The 21,098-nt window shown below is 40.2% G+C and overlaps 2 protein-coding genes and 1 pseudogene across 17 annotated transcripts in view; 2 read left to right on the top strand and 1 right to left on the bottom strand.

Moving 5' to 3' along the window:
* NFE2L2 (NFE2 like bZIP transcription factor 2) overlaps nt 1-2,817 on the top strand; it is a 35,331-nt gene extending 32,514 nt beyond the window's left edge. For 10 of the 11 annotated variants that reach the window (XM_009237853.4, XM_009237855.4, XM_063712453.1 and 7 more), the window contains 2 exons: nt 539-730; nt 1,114-2,817. In XM_009237853.4, the coding sequence (XP_009236128.2) occupies nt 539-730; nt 1,114-2,340 (1,419 nt within the window). In that variant the 3' untranslated portion in view covers nt 2,341-2,817. 11 annotated transcript variants of the gene reach the window in all.
* A 588-nt stretch (nt 2,818-3,405) lies between these two features.
* LOC103889991 (mitochondrial import inner membrane translocase subunit TIM14-like) lies at nt 3,406-4,575 on the top strand (annotated as a pseudogene).
* Nucleotides 4,576-10,044: 5,469 nt separating this feature from the next.
* Nucleotides 10,045-20,553, bottom strand: HNRNPA3 (heterogeneous nuclear ribonucleoprotein A3). Of its 6 annotated transcripts, none has more exons than XM_024242905.3 (11): nt 20,213-20,553; nt 17,439-17,561; nt 17,204-17,350; nt 16,917-17,127; nt 16,509-16,598; nt 16,333-16,425; nt 16,164-16,244; nt 15,257-15,397; nt 13,977-14,099; nt 13,822-13,889; nt 10,045-13,728 (listed from the first exon to the last, which is right to left on the bottom strand). In XM_024242905.3, the coding sequence occupies exons 1-10, from the start codon at nt 20,282-20,284 to the stop codon at nt 13,837-13,839; spliced, it is 1,134 nt and encodes a 377-aa protein (XP_024098673.1). In that variant the 5' UTR covers nt 20,285-20,553; the 3' UTR covers nt 10,045-13,728; nt 13,822-13,836.
* Nucleotides 20,554-21,098: the final 545 nt, after the last annotated feature.

Raw genomic sequence — 21,098 nt, 5'->3', positions numbered from 1 at the left:
GAAATTTTTTAACCAAGGAAATACTCTTTGTCAAGGAAACCTTAGCCTATAAATAACTTTACAATTAAGAAAAAAAAAAAACCCTTCACACAATACAAAACCAAAACCATTGACTATTGCATAGCCAGAAACATGGACAGCATAACCATGGAAACAAATAACTCATTTGCTGCAAGTATCTAAGAGGTTTTGGTGAGTAAAGAGCCAGCTGGGCAATAAACGAAGACTTGTTCAGTTAACAATAAACCTGTTTTATCTAGTACCACTGTGCTAGATATTATATAAACTAAATCCTAAAGATTGTACTTATGCATTTTAAAGTTTACTTTCAAATGCTTAAGCTGAAACAATTAGGCCAGCAAATCGTAAATCTGAGTCAGTGGGTTTGTTTCGTTATTTACAAACGGGGTCATGACTGGTTAGTAAGTAGAGAGACATAGAACTGCAGCTGATTCCATTTTGTTTTGTGGTGGTGCCTTAGAGCTTACTCATCCCCTGTTGGTGGAAGACTCATAAATCAATGCCTTATCAATTTTAGGTTTCTTCGGCTACGTTTCAGTCACTTGTTCCTGATATTCCCGGTCACATCGAGAGCCCAGTCTTCATTGCTACTAATCAGGCTCAGTCACCTGAAACTTCTGTTGCTCAGGTAGCCCCTGTTGATTTAGACGGTATGCAACAGGACATTGAGCAAGTTTGGGAGGAGCTATTATCCATTCCTGAGTTACAGGTAACTAAAATAGAATGTAATCCTGGAGATATTTTTTTATATTCAGTGCCTTTAGTCATTCTGATTATTTATATGCCACCTATTTATAGGAAGGATTGGAGGGTGCTATTAAATTAGTCATGAGTACTGCCCATGCTAGTTAAATCGGTTGGCTGTCTTGAGGATAGAATGTTATAAACCTGATGTCTGATCTGGGAACTCTGAAAATAATACATACGCTTAGGTGTAAATACGTATTGGAAATGAGAATTATCTCTGAATTATAGATAATAAATTATAGAGATAAGCCTGAAGATAATGTGGATAGGGAGTTTATCTAAATTTATCACGTATTATCATGGATTAACTTTGATTTATATAGTATAAACTTCCTTCTCATGCAGTGTCTTAATATTGAAAATGACAAGCTGGTTGAGACTACCATGGTTCCAAGTCCAGAAGCCAAACTGACAGAAGTTGACAATTACCATTTTTACTCATCTATACCCTCAATGGAAAAAGAAGTAGGTAACTGTAGTCCACATTTTCTTAATGCTTTTGAGGATTCCTTCAGCAGCATCCTCTCTACAGAAGACCCCAACCAGTTGACAGTGAACTCATTAAATTCAGATGCCACAGTCAACACAGATTTTGGTGATGAATTTTATTCTGCTTTCATAGCTGAGCCTAGTATCAGCAACAGCATGCCCTCACCTGCTACTTTAAGCCATTCACTCTCTGAACTTCTAAATGGGCCCATTGATGTTTCTGATCTATCACTTTGCAAAGCTTTCAACCAAAACCACCCTGAAAGCACAGCAGAATTCAATGATTCTGACTCCGGCATTTCACTAAACACAAGTCCCAGTGTGGCATCACCAGAACACTCAGTGGAATCTTCCAGCTATGGAGACACACTACTTGGCCTCAGTGATTCTGAAGTGGAAGAGCTAGATAGTGCCCCTGGAAGTGTCAAACAGAATGGTCCTAAAACACAACCAGTACATTCTTCTGGGGATATGGTACAACCCTTGTCACCATCTCAGGGGCAGAGCACTCACTTGCATGATGCCCAATGTGAGAACACACCAGAGAAAGAATCGCCTGTAAGTCCTGGTCATCGAAAAACCCCACTCACAAAAGACAAACATTCAAGCCGCTTGGAGGCTCATCTCACAAGAGATGAACTTAGGGCAAAAGCTCTCCATATCCCATTCCCTGTAGAAAAAATCATTAACCTCCCTGTTGTTGACTTCAACGAAATGATGTCCAAAGAGCAGTTCAATGAAGCTCAACTTGCATTAATTCGAGATATACGTAGGAGGGGTAAGAATAAAGTGGCTGCTCAGAATTGCAGAAAAAGAAAACTGGAAAATATAGTAGAACTAGAGCAAGATTTAGATCATTTGAAAGATGAAAAAGAAAAATTGCTCAAAGAAAAAGGAGAAAATGACAAGAGCCTTCACCTACTGAAAAAACAACTCAGCACCTTATATCTCGAAGTTTTCAGCATGCTACGTGATGAAGATGGAAAACCTTATTCTCCTAGTGAATACTCCCTGCAGCAAACAAGAGATGGCAACGTTTTCCTTGTTCCCAAAAGTAAGAAGCCAGATGTTAAGAAAAACTAGATTTAGGAGGATTTGACCTTTTCTGAGCTAGTTTTTTTGTACTATTATACTAAAAGCTCCTACTGTGATGTGAAATGCTCATACTTTATAAGTAATTCTATGCAAAATTATAGCCAAAACTAGTATAGAAAATAATACGAAACTTTAAAAAGCATTGGAGTGTCAGTATGTTGAATCAGTAGTTTCACTTTAACTGTAAACAATTTCTTAGGACACCATTTGGGCTAGTTTCTGTGTAAGTGTAAATACTACAAAAACTTATTTATACTGTTCTTATGTCATTTGTTATATTCATAGATTTATATGATGATATGACATCTGGCTAAAAAGAAATTATTGCAAAACTAACCACTATGTACTTTTTTATAAATACTGTATGGACAAAAAATGGCATTTTTTATATTAAATTGTTTAGCTCTGGCAAAAAAAAATTTTAAGAGCTGGTACTAATAAAGGATTATTATGACTGTTAAATTACTTCTTTGAGATTCCTTTGAGTTTATTCACACAGTATTTTCCATAAGATAATCATCCATTTAATTTAGATGTTTTACATTTTCAGAATGTTTTATTTGAAAATATAAAAATAATTTTATACTACATTTCTAGTACCAGGGTTACAGAGAAATAAAGTATATCAAGAGGATACTTTGCCTCTTCAGTAGCAGGTACATCTAAACCCAAGAAAATGTTACACACTGACATGAAAGCACGGATTCATTTATTTCCATCAGTAGACATACGCCCACTATACACTAGGCAGAGTTTGAAGCAGAAAGGACAAAACTGATATCCCTGCCCTGGGACTTGCATTCTAGTGAAGGGGAGGTAACAAGCATACTCCACTATGTTAGAAGGAATTGGACAGGGAAAACCAGTAAAAAGCATCACAACTTAAGGCTGTAAATGGGAAGAGCCTTACTGAAGTGGCAACATTTGAAGGTGTGGGAGAAGCCGTTCTCATAGCCAAGAACACTGCAGACAAGACATAGCAGGTCCAAAGGCTGAACCACATTTGAGAAAAAACAAGGACAATATGGCTGAAGAAAGGGATGGGGGTGGAATATGACAGAGCCTCATAAGTCTACGTAAGTGAGGTGGGGAGCTAATGGTGCTGTTCAGGAGTAACATTCAACTTTTTTCAAAGTTCCCTCTGGAGTTTGTGACTGCTGGCAGTGGCTGCCTAGCTTTCTGGTAAAGGAGTGTAGTTAGTGGCAGGAGGCTGTACCAATCCGGATGGAGGTGAAAGCTGAGCTGCAGCCACGGTCAGTACAGTGGTGGCAGCTGGACTGGCCATTTCTGCTGCAGATATTGCAAGCCAGGAAGCACACATAGCCTGAAGTAAAACAGGATTTTCAAAGTCTACCAAAATCTGCCTTCAGCGGTGGCTATTAGAGAAGTGGGTTTGAACCCAAAATGACAAAATGGGAAGCAGCAATACTACCTGTAAGCCTTACTGCCAGTAAAGGAAAAATAAGAGATGCTCAGTAACAAATATGATCTTAAATCACCCAAAGAAGGATCTCCTTATATAGCAACCCAAATCAATGAAGCTAAGGATTTACTAGGTCAAGCTCAAAAATGAAATAAATGTATGATGAATTTTAGGTTCCTACTACTTTTTATGTGTTGGAGGAGTATCAACTTTCTATAAAATGCCTCAGAGCTACAACTTTTAACGTTTCTTCTGGCTTGTGTGTTGAGAACAGTATAGAGGGTAAGGATGGGAGTAGGGAAACCAATTGAGAGGTTCATGCATTATGATGGCAGCTTGGTCTAGATACAAGAGGGGCAGTCAGGGACATTGGATTCTGCCATGTCTCAGAGAACTAAAAGGATTTTCTGGTAGAATGGATGTGAGTCAAGAAGTTTGACATCTTTAAGAATTGAGTTGTCCGATGGAGAAGACTGGATAGAGGGAGACCCACGTGGGAAAATCAGTTCCTTTTTGGACATACCGAGAGATTAGATGTTAACTAGAGTGTACAAAAACAAGTCCCCTCAAAACCCTTTGAAAATCTGCATGTTTTCCAATGAACCATTCAGTTATCGATTATTTCTTCACCTAAGCAGGTTTCACTTGTTCATGTTGTTTTGCCTTTTTAAAGTGAGGAAATGGAGATTCATTAAGTATGATTAAAATAAGCACTGCATGTGTAACTATTCAGTGAAGATTCTTAGCAACACTGCATGGGCTTGCTGCTAATTCCTAGAATGACTTCTAGCAACTCACTTTAGCACTTTTTTTTTTTTTTTTGAGACAGAGTCTCGCTCTGTCGCCCACGCTGGAGTGCAGTGGCGCTATCTCGGCTCACTGCAAGCTCCACCTCCTGGGTTCACGCCATTCTCTTGCCTCCTCTTAAGCATATTTTCTCATCTATAAAGCAGAGTGGTACTCAGTGGGTCACCCCACAAAAAGCACTGCGCCTGGCTCATAGTAAACACTGCATAAATCATGGGTGTTTTGTCAATTTCCTTTAGTCTTGTATTATGCTTTTGGGCTACAAGTGAATCCAGTCAAATTAGCTTACAAGAAAATTTCACTGTTAAAGTTCAGGATTGAAAATGGCTTCAAGGACTAATGGATCTAAGGGTTCAAATGTGAAGATTTTTTTTTTCTTCTTGAGATGGAGTCCCACTCTGTCACCCACGATGGAGTGCAGTGGCACAATCTTGGCTCACTGCAACCTCCACCTCCCAGGTTCAAGTGATTCTCCTGCCTCAGCCTCCCAAGTAGCTGGGATTACAAGTACCCGCCACCCACCTGGTTACATTTTTTTTTTGGGGGGGGCATTTTTAGTGGAGACAGGGTTTCACCATGTTGACCAGGGTGGTATGGAACTCCTGACCTCAAGTGATCCACCTGCCTTGGCCTCCCAAAGTGCTAGGATTACACGGGAGCCACCACACCAAGCCAATTGTGAAGATTTTGGGTCCTGAATATTTTTCACTTGCTATCAAGGAACTTCCTTCCTCTGACGGTGTGGTGGTGGGGAATCTCGGGAGAAGACATCACTTTTCCAAACTCAGAACATAATCCCAGGTCTCGAACAAACTGTCTATTCTTAGACCAAATTGTGAGTAAGGAGATGGTGGCAAGAATCTCAGCAGCAGCTATCTGGAGCACCTAACATTGACTGATATTTGAAGGGGGAAGAGCATTGCTGGGCAGACAAAAACAGACATTCTTTGGTAGTAAACTTCAACGTATTCTGACCAATTCATACAAGGTAACTGGTCATAGAAACTTATGGTACCTAAAAATATTTCAGTGAAGTATAAAACATTATTGTGAGAAACTACAAATTTCAAATAACAAATCTCAACTATGCCATGACTAATAAAACCAAGTGTTCATTTCTCTTGATCTGCATTTGAATTGAGAGCTTTATACCTGACTGTCTTCAAATCTGACTATCAAACTGTAATTGCACAACTTTGTATAAAAACCTATCTTCTTGCCAAGATTTCCCAAGTTCCTGTTTTTGAGGGGGGCACAGCTCAAATATGTTTGCCATATCCATTATTTGTGACTAAGCCTTAGAATATATGCAAGATAATTCTCATTCCCATTTAAAGATAGCTACCAGGGCGCTTTGTTTTCAGTTGATGCTGTTTAACACTTGAGAACTGGAAAAAAATTAAAGACTAGAAAACTTCAGGGCCGGGTGCGGTGGCTCACACCTGTAATCCCAGGTGGGAGGCTGAGGTGGGCGGATCACGAGGTCAGGAGATTGAGACCATCCTGTTTAACATGATGAAACCTTGTCTCTAGTAAAAATACAAAAAATTAGCTGGGTGTGGTGGCAGGCGCCTGTAGTCCCAGCTACTCGGAAGGCTGAGGCAGGAGAATGGCGTGGACCCGGGAGGTGGAGCTTGCAGTAAGCCGAGATAGCGCCACTGCACTCCAGCCTGGGAGACAGAGCGAGACTCCGTCTCAAAAAAACAAAAAACAAAAGAAAACTTCAATCCTATGTTGGGGGGTGGGGGAGAAACGCTTAAGACATTGACCTAACTTTTATCACCCATTAAAATTTTAGGTATGCTTCAGGATATCCTTGTAAGACAGTATCCAGCACTACCAAGATGCTATCTTTAGGGTCCATAAGACAGGTACTAAGTTCTTTAAGCTATTGAATTTAACCTTCTGATTTATTGAAGGGAGGGAATTATAAATCCATTTTACCAAAAAAAAAGTGTGTGTGTGTGTGTGTGTGTGTGTGGAGGTGGGGGGGAGGGAATCAGGTTAAAAACAGGAGTTCTTAACCTGTATAGTTTTTAAGTCTAAGAATTTTGGTGGGAAGAAAGTTTCTTCTTCATTTTTACTAATACGTAACATTTCCTTCAATATTCCAGGCAACGAACCACTGGCATTTCACTGTACTTGTCTTAAAGTACAATTTAAACCACATTATCACTTATGCATCACAACTTCAACGTTAGAAATCAGACCCACCATTAGACCTAATTTAGTGTTTCAAGTACATTAAGTCATAAACTTATTTTGGTAATTATTTTCATGTAACATTTGAGTAATCTCACCTGTATCTCACACCATGTAAAAATCAACATTCTAAGGGGCCTGCTGGCATACCAATCTTCCAGAGAGCACGGGATTAAAAAGGAGCCAAGTAACCTGCCCAAGCTCACAAAACTGCTTTTACATTCTGTATTTACATTTCTTACTGATAAAATCTGACACAAGAATCACAGTAACAAAAACCTACGAATTTTCTTTCAGTACCTATTGAGAGAAATAAGACCACTGACTTCAAATAAACAACCCATCAGAATTCTTTTGATACATATATATAGATTTTGTTTTATTTTTTTTTTTGAGACCGAGTCTTGCTCTGTCGCCCAGGCTGGAGTGCAGTGGTGTGATCTTGGCTCACTGGAAGCTCCACCTCCTGGGTTCACGCCATTCTCCTGCCTCAGCCTCCCAAGTTAGCTCGGACTACAGGTGCCCGCCACCATGCCCAGCTAATTTTTGTATTTTTAGTAGTGACGGGGTTTCACCGGGTTAGCCAGGATGGTCTCGAGCTCCTGACCTCATGATCCGCCCGCCTCGGCCTCCCAAAGTGCTAGGATTATAGGCGTGAGCCACCGCGCCCGGCCTCTTTTGATATATTTTAAAGAATGTTAAGTTCACTCAGCATTTACTGAACATCATAGTAATACAATTAAAAAATTAAGTTACCTGGAGCCTCCAGATACAGCTAAACATTTTATGCAATTCCTTTATCTACGATGAGAAGTCCTTTAGTGGCTATATATATGGATGTAGTGAACATAACTATTTCATATATCTTAAGGCATTTTCAAGCTGTCAACATCCTTGTGTATACCCTTCACCCAGTTACTATTTCTTTACCAATAAAAGTTTAACAGTATGGGTTAATTCCCATTTCCTAGCTAGCTTTCAGAACTGTGCACAATGTACACTTCAATGCACCCTTGCCATTACCTGGTGTTAGGATCTTTGAAAATGTGTTAAGCTTAAAATGGCTTATTTTACCTATTACCACCTTACATCCCCCTAAACCTTGGCACTGTAGTATATTCAATTCAAAATTAAAATCAACCCAATGTATTTAACAATCCAATTTTTGCAAAAGAAAACAATCCTTACATTTACGTCTATGACATGCACATGAAGACTCATTTCATCATTTTCTGAATGTTTTGCAGTTTATATAACAATGTCCTTTTATTCTAAGAAAACAAGGGTAAATATACTTATTTTGTTGGAAATAAGTCCACACTTGTCCTTTATTATTCCAGGACCTACGTATTAAAGTGAAATTACGAGACATGCCTTTTTTTTTTTTTTTTTTTGAGACGAGTCATGCTCTGTGGCCCCAACTGGAGTGCAATGGCACCATCTCTGCTCACTGCAAGTTCCGCCTCCCGGGCTCATGCCCTTCTCCTGCCTCAGCCTCCCGAGTAGCTGGGACTACAGGTGCCCACCACCATGCCTGGCTAATTTTTTATATTTTTAGTAGAGAAAGGGTTTCACTGTGTTAGCCAGGATGGTCTCGATCTCCTGACCTTGTGATCCACTCGCCTTGGCTTCCCAAAGTGCTGGGATTACAGGTGTGAGCCACCGCACCCAGCCTAGACACGCCATTCTTTAAGATTACTTAACTGCACAGAATATGAAACCAGTGTTTGAATACAAGCAAAATGAGTTTGCATTAAGTCTAACAGCTAGCCAAGAATCCTCAGCTGGCTTCAACTTATAAAGTATTTCACTTGAAAAAACTATATTGGGAAAATGTGCTTAACAGCTATTAAAGCTAGAAAAACAAATACACACATTGTAATTTCAAAAAAAAAAATTATCGAAGACCTACCCCCACAAATGAATTCAGCAAAACAGATGATCATTACCCACATCATCCTTACCCTTTTACCTTTGTGTCAAACAGCAGTGTAGTTTAAGACTACTAAATCTCATGAAAGGTTTTCCCCAACTTACTCTCACCATACAATACTGAACCACTCCACTGCCTCTTTCAAGATCAAGAAACTAGGTAATTCCAACATCTGCAATGCCCTCTCCCTAGCAACCACTTTTTTCTCCTAGTCTGTTTCTATTCATTAACTCGTTTATCCTTTTTTCCCCCGAAAGGTTCATAGACTCCTCACATGTATCACCCAAATATCTCATATATTGTCTTTCAAGACCTAAGTTATTTCAGGCAACAAGTGCTGATAACTTTAAAAAATATTTTTTCTTCCATGCCTATTTCCCATGGCTTGTTTCCCATATAATAGAATCACATCTTTAAAAATAACTGATAAAGTCTCACTCCAAGTTTCCTGTTGTTTTATTACTTACTGGTAAAATAAGTCAAAATATTCACCTATAGTGTTTAAGTCACATGAACATTGTGAAGTGACAAAACAACACACACATTTCTAAAAATATTTTAATGAAAAAGTTATCTTTCTGTAAACATTTCATTATACTACAAATGAAACATCTGAATCCATTACAGAACACTTCTGAATTCTTAAAAATCAGAAAACATACTTAAGTTTTAAAGTAATTTTGAATAGATAGGCTAACAATCCTTACATTACCCTTGCACACTGGCATGCTTATTCACTAATTTGTGACATTACTGGAACTCCCAAGATACTGTCAGGTTTCAATTTGTGACTATTATATACTGGAACTCTTAAAACCAAGCCTATTTCAATTAGTTACTTAACAAATATACTTTATTACCACATATTCTCCTTTAGGACATGAGTATAAATTCAGCTTTTTAGAAGTGTAATATTAGAAGCAGTAACTTACAAACTGGTTTAACAAAATCAGTTAAATCTGCCCCAATCACTTATATGACAACTTTTTTTTTTTTTTTTTACTGCTGCTACAACTTATGAGAATACGGTAGTTTTCAGAAACGACAATGGAACTGTTTAAATAAAATAATTTTATTTCATAAAAAGAAATAAACTAGAAATAACAATGCCCTTAAAAAATAAAAATGTTTGCTTCACTAAAACGATATTGTAAAGGAAATTCATCAAAGGCTGTTACCTTTTTCAACACGCGTAGAAATTGGGTTCTGATTTAAATAGAGCCAACCAGTCATTTTCTGAGACTAAACACTGGCAAACTGCTTCTTCATGTAGGGAACCGATAATTTAGAAACTAGTTTGCATTTTCAGTATTTGTCTCCAAAGGACTTCTTTAAGTAAACTAACCACCTAAATTGTTAAGCCCTTTTGGGGCAGCAAAAACAGCCCTTATTACCCATCAACAACCAGTTTGAACAGCAATTCAGTATTCTTTGGGAAAATGTTTTTACAAAGGAGCACTAATTAGGCTCCCACTGCTTAACAGATGAACCAAAACAAAAAGGGAACGAAAATGTAACCTATTGGTCCAATGAATTCCCTGAATTTATATGCAAGAGAACTTATGAGGCCACTTTAAGACCAACCTTTATCCATATCTGGTACCTTTTCTTTTTTGAGATAGGGTCACCCAGGCTGGAATACAGTGGGGCAGTCAGCTCACTGCAGCCTCGACTGCCTGAGATCAAGGCATCCTCCCACCTCAGCCTCCCAAGTAGCTGGGACTACAGATGTGTATCACCAAGCCCAGCTAATTTTTCTATTTTTTGTTGACAGGCTCTCGCTATGTTGCCCATGCTCGTCTCAAACTCCTGGACTCAGGATCCATCTGCCTCGGCCTCCCAAAGTGCTGGGATTACAGGCGTGAGCCACTGTGCTTGGCCCTGGTAACTTTTAATGTTCCTTTGAAGGTGTTTTCCTAGTATGAGGATGGGCAGCTTACTGAGTCTGTTGTGTGTCACGCTTACACACATAAACGGTTTTCACAAAAGCTGAAGCTACTTTCTTTTACCAAAAATTGAATTTACCCTGAAGACACTAAATGAATTGTATACACAAGGGGTCACAACTGACTTGATATGATACTTATGGCTATTTTGCAGGGGAATTTTTAAAACTAAGGTTTAAAATGTGTAGGACATGGTACCAAGGTAGTTTTCGGTTGAAGAATTTTACCAATGTGCCTACTAGAGCGGGACAAAGTTGTGAAATATGTAATGTAGACTTGCAGGGAAACAAATGGTGTCATCAGGTTTTACTGTCAACTACAAACCTTACCCAGCCAGAAACCTTCGTATTTTAGATGGTAGGAAAGACATTCCTCATTTAGGCAAGTAGGGTTCTCATTCAACCTGCAAATCAAAAAGATTACTCTTACCTTGCTTTACAAAAAATTACTCTTTAATTAGTGAAAAAATTCAAATTCAAGCCTTACCTAATGCTTATTGCCCTTCCTTGCAGGTCTAAATGCTAGACCTAGTGACTGTGGCAACTATCTCTCATTGATGTTCCAAAAGGCGAAGAGCTCCTTCCTGCTAGACTTTCTTCGATATTTCAGTTGTAATAAGCAGATTTAACTAGCTTTTGGAAAGTTGCTCACTATCATCATAGTATCTTATGCCTTCACTTCTCTGTAGTTGAAGCTCTTGCGCTGCCTTGTCATTCTTTATTTATGCTGACTTGTCCAAACACAAAAGGCTGCTGAAGTCCTGTCTTAGGGAGTTTCTGTGATCCACACTGTGCTTAAAAAGCACATCTTAGGTCCTTTAAAGCTGGTTAAATCGCTCTCCTCATGGCTTACTTTTCCACACTGTTCACAAGAGCTAAGCTAATACAACTTATAAACAGGTCACATACACAGATTTCACCTGCTTATAGGTTGTAAACATCAACTTACTGTAAATGTTTTCACTACAATACTAGTTCCAGAACATAGAAAGTTGGTTAACAGTACAATTAACCTCATGCCATTAAAGGATACTGTCAAGGTTGTGTCAAACAATTTCACAAACATAAAACAGGAAATGTTAATCTCCCCCATTCCTTTAAACTTTATTTATATGAATAAAAGAACTTGAGACAATTTAGCTAAATTTTAATGTTTCCCAAGCATTATTTTGACCAGGTACCCAGGTTTAAGTTATGAACATTGACAGTGTCCATTATATAATAACCACACTTGAAGTTATTAAGGACTTAACCATTTTCTAATATTAGCCTATTTTCTACACTGCTTTTCACATATATGCCCATTAACAAATGGAATGTCTGTTACATTTATTGGTTTGTGAATGTTTCTGGAAAACTGCAGTATGTGTGAAGACCAATTTCCATGCTGGCATTGCATGCATCCAAATATTAATGCACAGAGGCACAGAATTAGAGCAACAAGAGAGCATATTCAAACACTAGCACGCCCCATTCCCCTTTTTATTGCTTGTTTGCTTAGTACGTCTTAGAACAAAAAGACTTGAATTCAACGTTCAACTACCAAAGGAAGAATAACAGCAGGGCACATATTCAGGGCTCGAATGGAATTGTAAGCACTAGCTGGAGCAAAACAGTAGACATTGGTTTATATTAATATATGTATATATGACCTTATTAACTAAAACTCTTCTCAACCAGGGCCTTCCCAACAAATTGGTAACAACGTGATTTATGTTGAAATATACACAAGAAATAACAGTGTGTTCTTTGGGAATTTAAGAACTCAAGACTATCCAAATTTGAATTCAGGTCTGTAGGAAGTGAGAAGCCTGTACTAAGCAACTGTGCTACATTTCTGCTGCAGTTAGGTTATTTTGGACAGTTATACCTAAACTATCCTTGGTTTCATCCAGCAAAATGTATAGAATACAAACAGGAAAGCATGCCAGCCAGTTAGGGGTTTAATAACGCATGATTTTTATTCTCTTGCTCTGAAAACTTGTATCAAAAAAAAAGAATTTAAGGAAAGTAACTCAAGATTTATGGGCCTCTTGTGCTTTAAAGAAGAAAAAAAAGGTACCCACTAATTTGCTCAGATATATAGCAGGCTTAATGGTTCTGTATTTTCAAAAGTTTTTAAGAATGGTTTCTAACGTAGGAGAGGGAAAACATCCACTATCCCTTTTCAGAATTTAAATGGAGGGCAGTAAACATTCTTTACACCCAAAACCTATGGCAGCAGTTCAAATTTGACCAAGGTAAATGTAGAATAGAGATGTTCTAAACACAGCTAGGACTCAGCAAGTCTAACACACTAAAATCATGATTACATTTTAAAAGAAAATGCACAAAAACCAAATATAAATTTTGATATTTTTTTCATTTGAAGGTAATCTTAATGCTATTAAATTCACAAATGCTAATTTAAATACCCAATCCTATTTATCTAAAACACACATTGCAAACACACAAATTATCTATTCTCTCCACATGTCAGCGCCCATTCATATCATGGTTTGGAAATGGGGAGAATAGATTCCCCTTAAACTGCAAGTCAGCAGGTGTTTCTTTACAGTTAACTTTAGCAAAATTCATACAAAATAGTAATTAACAATGATCTTCTTTACTTGTTAACTCACAAGGAAACACCTTCGAAACTGCATTTTGTTAAAGTTTCTGTACTAAAATGTAGAAAAACTGAACTACACAAATATTGAAAAGTTAAAAATTCCTTAATTTTTTATTCCTGGTACCACTACCACAATTTACAGGGCAATATACCTGATGTAATGAAAAGAAAAAGAAAAAGACAAAGCTACAACAGATAAAAGACCTCAGGAATGTACATCTAATTGACACTACATTGCATTAATCAATAGCTGCACTTTTTGCAAACTGTGGCTATGACAGTCCTGAACAAGAAGGGTTTCCTGTTTAAGCTGCAGTAACTTTTCTGACTATGGATCATCGTTCCTTCTGTGGCAGATTTTTACAGTTCCTCTAATGCATTTGGGACGACTGTCTCAAAGTAACCTGCAGCTTTCCTGACAACTCCTCGCTCTCTCTCCTGCTAAGAACTGTAGCCTGTTGAATAATACAGGATAAAAAAATTATTACACTCAGTGAACAGTTCCACATATTCTTTTATCATCATAATAAAAATTTAAAGATACCTACCCTTTTCTGCTGTTTTTAGAACCTTCTGCTACCATATCCACCACTTCCACCACCAGATCCATAACCACCTGAAAATATACACAGTATTTTAAAAGAAGTATACACATTTTTTAAATTAAAAAGGCTCTGAAGAATTGATTTAAGAAAGTACTTACCACCATAGGGACTGCCCGAGCTTCTTCCACCAAAACTGCCCCCTTTCATGGGTCCATAATTTGATTGCTGTTGTCCACTATAATTTCCAAAATCATTATAGTTCCCACCACCACCATAGTTACCTGAAATCAGAAAGGTTTTATGTGTGGTTTACCTACACAATCATCATTTTCCCCTTTTAACGTATGTAACTATTACCTTTTGAGAATTATGGTAGCATGCTTATACACATCACTGTGGTAGCACCACCTGGGATAACTGATGTCAGGATATTAAAAGACCATCAACATTTTGTTTATATTAAATGCTGACCTCTAGGCACATGTTCTCTCTACCATTAACACCATTAAAATTGCCAGTGTTCCACTCACTATGATTCTGAAGCAGTATAACATTTAAAACAATGAGAAGGCATTCTAACTTGTTAAAACTTCACTCATGTGTCATTGACATGTTAATTAGGTCCAACAAAACAGTACATTCATAAGAAAGCTTTTAACAGTATTCTGGGTTAATGACCTACACTTGCTTGCTTAAACGCTTCAACCACCTGTGACATATTAAAACCCAAAGTACTTTGTTAACCTGGGCCCTAGATGGCAACCTGCTCACTTCAACATGTCTGGAGTATTCAAACAATTTATTCCCAGTTGTCCAGTTTAAAAGTACCAACGAGTTAAGTAAAATTTTGGCAATAAACTCCCAATCTTTTACGTGTAAAACATGTACTGAATACTGGTAGATGTCCATTTTCTACTACTCAACTAAAAATTGAGTACATTTGGCTGAGTGCAGTGGCTCATGCCTGTAATCCCAGTACTTTGGGAGGCAGAGGCGGGCAGATCACAAGGTCAGGAGATCGAGACCATCCTGGCTAACATGGTGAAACCCCGTCTCTACTAAAAACGCAAAAAAATTAACCGAGCGTGCTGGCATGTGCCTGCAGTCCCAGCTACTAGGGAGGCTGAGGCAGGACAATCGCATGAACCCGGGAGGCGGAGATTGCAATGAGCTGAGATCATGCCACTGCACTCCAGCCTGGGCAACAGAGCAAGACTCCATCTCAAAAAAAAAAAAAAAAAGAGAGAGAGCGCTGAGTACTTTTTACTAAATAACCAGCAAAGTCAAGAAAATTTGAACTACCCACCATTTTAGTATTTTTCTTATGGAACATAAAATTTGATCAAACACTAACTTTTAACACTTTTCAAACATGTGTCATGGGAACCGTGAGCAACACTGAATATTTAACATTTAAATAAAACAAGTGAATGCTTACCACCGCCAAAATTTCCTCCTTCATTGTAACCATCATATCCTCCACCACCTCCATATCCACCACCTTGGTTTCCATATCCTGGTCCACCACCACCATAGCCCCCTCTACTACTATAACCAGGACCACCGCCATAGTTGCCACCTAAAAAAACAACAAACAACAAATAACAAGACCACACAAAAACCTAAGTGTATAGTCACGTTATTCAATTCTGGTGTGTGTGAGAGACCGGGTCTTGCTCTGTTGCCCAGGCTCAAGTACAGTGGTGCAACCACAGCAATGCAGCCTTGAACTGCTCAAGCCATTCTCCCACCTCAGCCTCCTGAGTATCTAGACTATGGGCATGTGCCACCATGTTCCCCAATTTTATTTTTCTAGATATATGGTCTCTTTATGTTGCTCAGACTGGTCTCAAAATCCTCACCTCAAGCAACCCCTCTGCCTCAGCCTCCTGAATAGCTAGAATTACTCAACTCTGGTTTTATATTACATTTAAGCCACTGGCAAATAAGCCAATGAGTTGATTTAACACTCTGAAGCCTGGAAATACCTAGTAAGAATAGAGTATCAAGTATCTGCGCTAGTAAGAATGAAAAGTAAATGTTTAACCATCTTCTAATAGTAAAAAAAAAAAAAAAATCAGTTTTCATTTTACAAAATTTCACTAAGAAAAATATAGTCTCAGACTTAATAAAACAATTCTAGCTCAACCCCTACTACTTGCTGAAAAAGAGCAGCTAATGTTGTATCTCCAGGGGAAAAAGGGTTCCTGTTCTTCCATGTACAGTTTGGAAGTACACCTTAACCATTACGCCACTCAAGTTTTAACTAAAATTAGAAAAGTGTAATAAATAATTTTCAGTAAGTAAAGAAAAATATCAAACATCAATGAAAATAAGCCACCTACCATCACCTCCAAATCCATTATATCCACCATCACCTCCACCATAACTACCTCTGCTGCCACCACCTCCACCACCATAGCCTCCTGAGGAAAAACAAGAAATGAATTAAAATAATATATTCAACTTATCGAAATGTCAGGTATCCATGTACTTAGAAGATAAACAGCCTACCTCTTCCACCAAAGTTTCCACCACGGCCAAAATTACCACCACCTCCAAAGTTTCCTCCGCGACCCATAAAATTGCCAGATCCACCTCCACGACCTTTAACACAGGCAAGGGAGATTTTTAAGAACCTTACAAACACCACTCACATCCATTGTGTACATGTGTATGGTCCTACTCACCTCTCTGTGATCCTGCAGACTGCATCTCTTGTTTAGAAAGGGCCTTTTTCACTTCACAATTATGCCCATTAATAGTGTGGTATTTCTGAACTAAATTTTTTTTTAATCAAACAAAACAAAAAGTTATTTTATGTTTGGAAAAACACATATATGAGATACCCTCTGTCATTATGTAACCCATTAAGACATAATCAGGTAGTGACTCTGGGAATGAAGGAGCATTCTGATGTGTTCATGTTTATTTCTTGATCTGGATACTGATTACACAAGCAGACACTATGAAGATTGACTATACACTATAAATGCCATTACCCGCAACAGAAAATTACAAGCAATTTAGCAAATTTAGTTCAAAACAGAAAAACCACTTTTACTTTCTCATTCAAGTTACCATAAATTGCTACTTACCAACAATTTTATCAACTGTATCATGATCATCAAAAGTTACAAAAGCAAATCCTCTCTTTTTTCCACTCTGCCTGTCTTCCATAACTTCTATGGTTTCAATCTTGCCATACTTTTCAAAGTAGTCTCTCAAATTATATTCTTCTGTATCTTCTTTAATACCACCAACAAAAATTTTCTTCACTGTTAGATGGGCACCAGGCTTTACAGAATCCTACAAATAAAGTAATATATTAAGAAACAAACTTTCACAACAATTTCACATATTACACAATGTATTATTAAAATACCTCTCTAGAAACAGCTCTCTTTGGTTCCACTACACGCCCATCAACCTTGTGTGGTCGAGCACACATTGCTGCATCCACCTCTTCAACACAAGAATAAGTCACAAAACCAAAGCCCCTGGAACGTTTTGTTTGGGGGTCTCTCATTACCTACAAAATAAAAAGTTTCATAACGTTGAAAACACCTCCACCCGTTCTCTACACCCCTTAGAACCCTTCTGTTCTCTTAGTAACTTACCACACAATCTGTGAGTGTGCCCCATTTCTCAAAATGTTCTCTTAAACTATCATCTGTAGTTTCAAAGCTCAGACCACCAATAAACAGTTTTCTCAACTGCTCTGGTTCCTTTGGATCATGGCCCTGAGAGAAAGAACCAATACTCTTATCTTATAGTAGATGAATTGTTAAGATGCACGAAGAGCCTTTCATGTACTGTTAGTAGTAAAATCAACATCAAATTCCTGTGACAGTTAACACTTTGTCCAGTTAAAACTTTGACCAGACACCGGCGCGGTGGCTCATGCTTGTAATCCCAACACTTTGGGAGGCCGAGGCAGATGGATCACCTGAGGTCAGGAGTTCGAGACCAGCCCGGCCAACACGGCGAAACCCCATCTCTGCTAAAAACACAAAAATTAGCTGGGCGTGGTGGCGGGCGTCTGTAATCCCAGCTACTCGAGAAGCTGAGACAGGAAAATCGCTTGAACCCAGGAGGCGGAGGTTGCAGTGAGCCAAGATCATGTCATTACACTCCAGTCTGGGCGACAGGAGCTCAACTCCGTTTCAAAAAAAACAACAAAAACTTTGACCAGAAATAGACTTCAACTGTTAAAGGGGCTAACTTATGTCAAGGAAACCTATAACCAGCCTTTCAAATGGCAACATCACTTCAACTAAATTGAAATCCAAGACAATTGAATCAAAAAATCCCTCATTTTTTAAAAGCTACAACTGTCTGAGAACCTTTACTTTAGAAGTTGCTAAGAAGAAGTCATTTTCTAAGGCACTAAATTGTTGGAGAAGCAGTGTTGCATCTATCCCATTTCAACTCTTCTCAGTCTACATCCCAACATGCATTTAATTTTTTTGTTTGTTTTGTTTTTGAGACGGAGTCTCGCTCTGTCGCCCAGGCTAGAGTGCAGTGGTGCGATCTCGGCTCACTGCAAGCTCTGCCTCCTGGGTTCATGCCATTCTCCTGCCTCAGCCTCCCGAGTAGCTGGGACTACAGGCGCCCACCACCACGCCCAGCTAATTTTTTGTATTTTTAGTAGAGACGGGGTTTCACAGTGTTAGCCAGAATGGTCTCGATCTCCTGACCTCGTGATCCGCCCGCCTCGGCCTCCCAAAGTGCTAGGATTACAGGCGTGAGCCACCGCGCCCGGCCCATGCATTTAAACTCAAAACTGTGATGAAGAACAATCTAAAAGTTCTGAATGTCAAACTTACAGAAACTCACTGCTTTCTAAGCCAAACCAGCATTTCCCAGAAAAACTGAGAAAAAAAAAAAAAGCCGACCAAATAGCTTTCTATAACCCATGTTTGTTATATGCTGCAAAAATCTGCACTTTACAACTCAATTTTAAGAGTCACAACTAACTGGCAAGTTGGACTTACATTAGGAATGGTATGTATTGTCTCACTATAAGAACAGAGTACAGCAAAACAAAAATTGAGATTTTTAAAAATTAAGATGTCTTGAAGTTGTATTATACTTTAGTCAAGACTTTTTAACACATTGCATGAACTGTCATTTAATGCATGCATTCACTAAGGTTTCCTTCACCCGAAGTTCTTAAATAAGGGGGCTCACATTTACATTCTAATGTCTTCCTGTGTCTCCTAGAGGTAGAGATGTTAAGGCATTTAATGTGAAGAGATTGTCACATGCTAGAAAAAAACATTAATAGCCTAAAGCATTAATTAATTCATGTAATCTCATCTTTTCAAGTCTTGAATAAATGTATTCGATTGACAATAACGAAATCGACAAAAATATTTAGGATCCACATTAAATGTACTGCAAAAACGTGAAAATTTCAACTCTGGTTGCAGTCCTCTAAATAAAATTCCAGGAAACTACAACCAGAGCCGACTCAAAGAATGGGAAAACATGAAGATAAAAAACATTTTTAAATTATTCCTTAACATCTATACTCAAATTCTTCTCCACCCACCCTCCTTAGCGGCCGGAGCCGGCAAGGAGCTGGCTGGGTTGTTTTTCCCATCTACACTCAAGTTCTCAAATACTAAGTCCTTCGCCCACATGGCGGTTTGAGAAGTGTAATGTAAGTACTTTAGCAAAAATAGATTAGGAAGTATTTTAAAGCAGCAAAGTTTTTAACAATCTCGTATTTCCAACAGGATGCTGCGAAAAAAAGAAAAGGCCAATTATCGACTTCTCCTCGCGGAGAAGACCCGTAAAAGGCCTAGAAAAGCGTCGGCAGAACTTCAGCGAAAGCAATACCTCCCCATGCTTCGAGGCCATTTGCGGCTTTTTCTGCCGGGCCGCCTCCGCCCTCTTCCCTCCAATCCCAGGCTCTCTTTCCCGGCGGCAGAGCGAGGCGGCGGCCATTGCGGGCCAATGCGCCATTTCGTAACGCGGCGGCGGATCAATGTCAATGTGGCCGCCGCCCGCTTGCTCGCTCGCCCGGATGTGCCTGCTCGTCCCCTCCCCTCCCCCACCACCTCCTCCCAACCGCTCTCGCCGGGGCCCGCCATGCCGCCCTCGGCCTCGCTTCGGAGGCCGCGCAACCGGCAGGCCGGCTTCCCTCCCGAGGCCTCCCCGACCAAGCCGCGCCTCCAAGGGGCCGCCTGTGCAGCCGAAAGTGAAGGCGAGGCGGACGAGGGGCCCCGAGGAGGTCTCCAAGTCCCGCTCCCCTCCCCCTCCCACAGCCTGTCTCAACGCAAGAGCGCGGGACGGCCGACCCGGTCCACCCGGCCTCCCCGCTCCCACCGAACCAGGCCCCCCACGCCGGCCATTCCCCACCAACCCCCCGCTCTCCCCCTAATACCTCCTCCCCCCGGCGGCGACGGCGACGGCCGGAGTCGGGCTGGGGGCGACCGGGCGGCGGTTTTACCTCCATTTTGAGACCGGACTCGCCTCTTCCAACTCGAGTTCAATATGGGACCGAGAGGAAGAGGCGGGGCCAGTCGTCACGTGACGCGTTTTCCGCGCGCCGCCAGTCTGTTGGGGGAGGAGCGACTTGGGAAGGGGGCGGAGCCAAGCGGGCGCGAAGAGGGACTGGACCAGCGGGTTGGCGGGCGGAGGGCGGAGGCGTGGCGTGCCGCGGGAGCGCGCGCGCCTCGCCAGCTTCCACGGCAAAAGCGCCTTTGCCGCCGTTCGCGTCCGGGCGAGTTCCGGGACGTCAGTCCGGTCTCCGCCAATGGTGAGCGTCCACGTAGAGAGAACGCCTTGTGATCGCGCGTCACCAGAGAGGAAGGCCTTTGCCTTTCTTCTCGCGCTTGTCCCTCCTTCCCCACGCAGGCCTTTAGGTCTCCATTTCAGAATTCGTTCTATTCCTGTGCCCGAAATAAAACCCACGTTTTTCTTGCTTGTAATTTAAAGGTTGCAAGAAAAACCCCTCGGCCCCTCGGACCACCTTTCCTGTTTGCAAATGCCGGGGACCAGTGTCTGTGACTGCGGCGCCCACCTGAGGGCATGTACTGAAAAGCCCTGCGACTCCGACATGTGGGAATCACAAGCACCTTGGACAGGCCTCAAAACGCGGCTGACATACAGAATTTTTACCATTAACGACCTGAGGCAGGACTGGTGGAGGTCAGTTCATTAGTTACTGATCTCAAGAAACAAGTCAGGACTATTTTCTAATGTGCTTCTTTCAAGTTAGTGTGGAAAGAGCTGATGCATCTGTTGTAGCTGACGGAATTTAAGGAACT

The sequence above is a fragment of the Pongo abelii genome, chromosome 11 (assembly GCF_028885655.2).
Source record: "Pongo abelii isolate AG06213 chromosome 11, NHGRI_mPonAbe1-v2.0_pri, whole genome shotgun sequence".
Taxonomy (NCBI): Eukaryota; Metazoa; Chordata; class Mammalia; order Primates; family Hominidae; genus Pongo; species Pongo abelii.
Note: the sequence above shows the minus strand (reverse complement) of the source record. Positions and strands in the feature narration are given on the sequence as shown.

What these genes read in the sequence shown, in the direction of transcription:
- HNRNPA3 (XM_024242905.3), bottom strand. Translation starts at nt 20,284, where the DNA reads ATGGAGGTAAAACCGCCGCCCGGTCGCCCCCAGCCCGACTCCGGCCGT. An exon ending in GCACACTCACAGATTGTGTG is followed by an intron (nt 17,351 to 17,438) that starts GTAAGTTACTAA and finishes TTTATTTTGTAG; the next exon opens with GTAATGAGAGACCCCCAAAC. An exon ending in AGAGAGCTGTTTCTAGAGAG is followed by an intron (nt 17,128 to 17,203) that starts GTATTTTAATAA and finishes CTTTATTTGTAG; the next exon opens with GATTCTGTAAAGCCTGGTGC.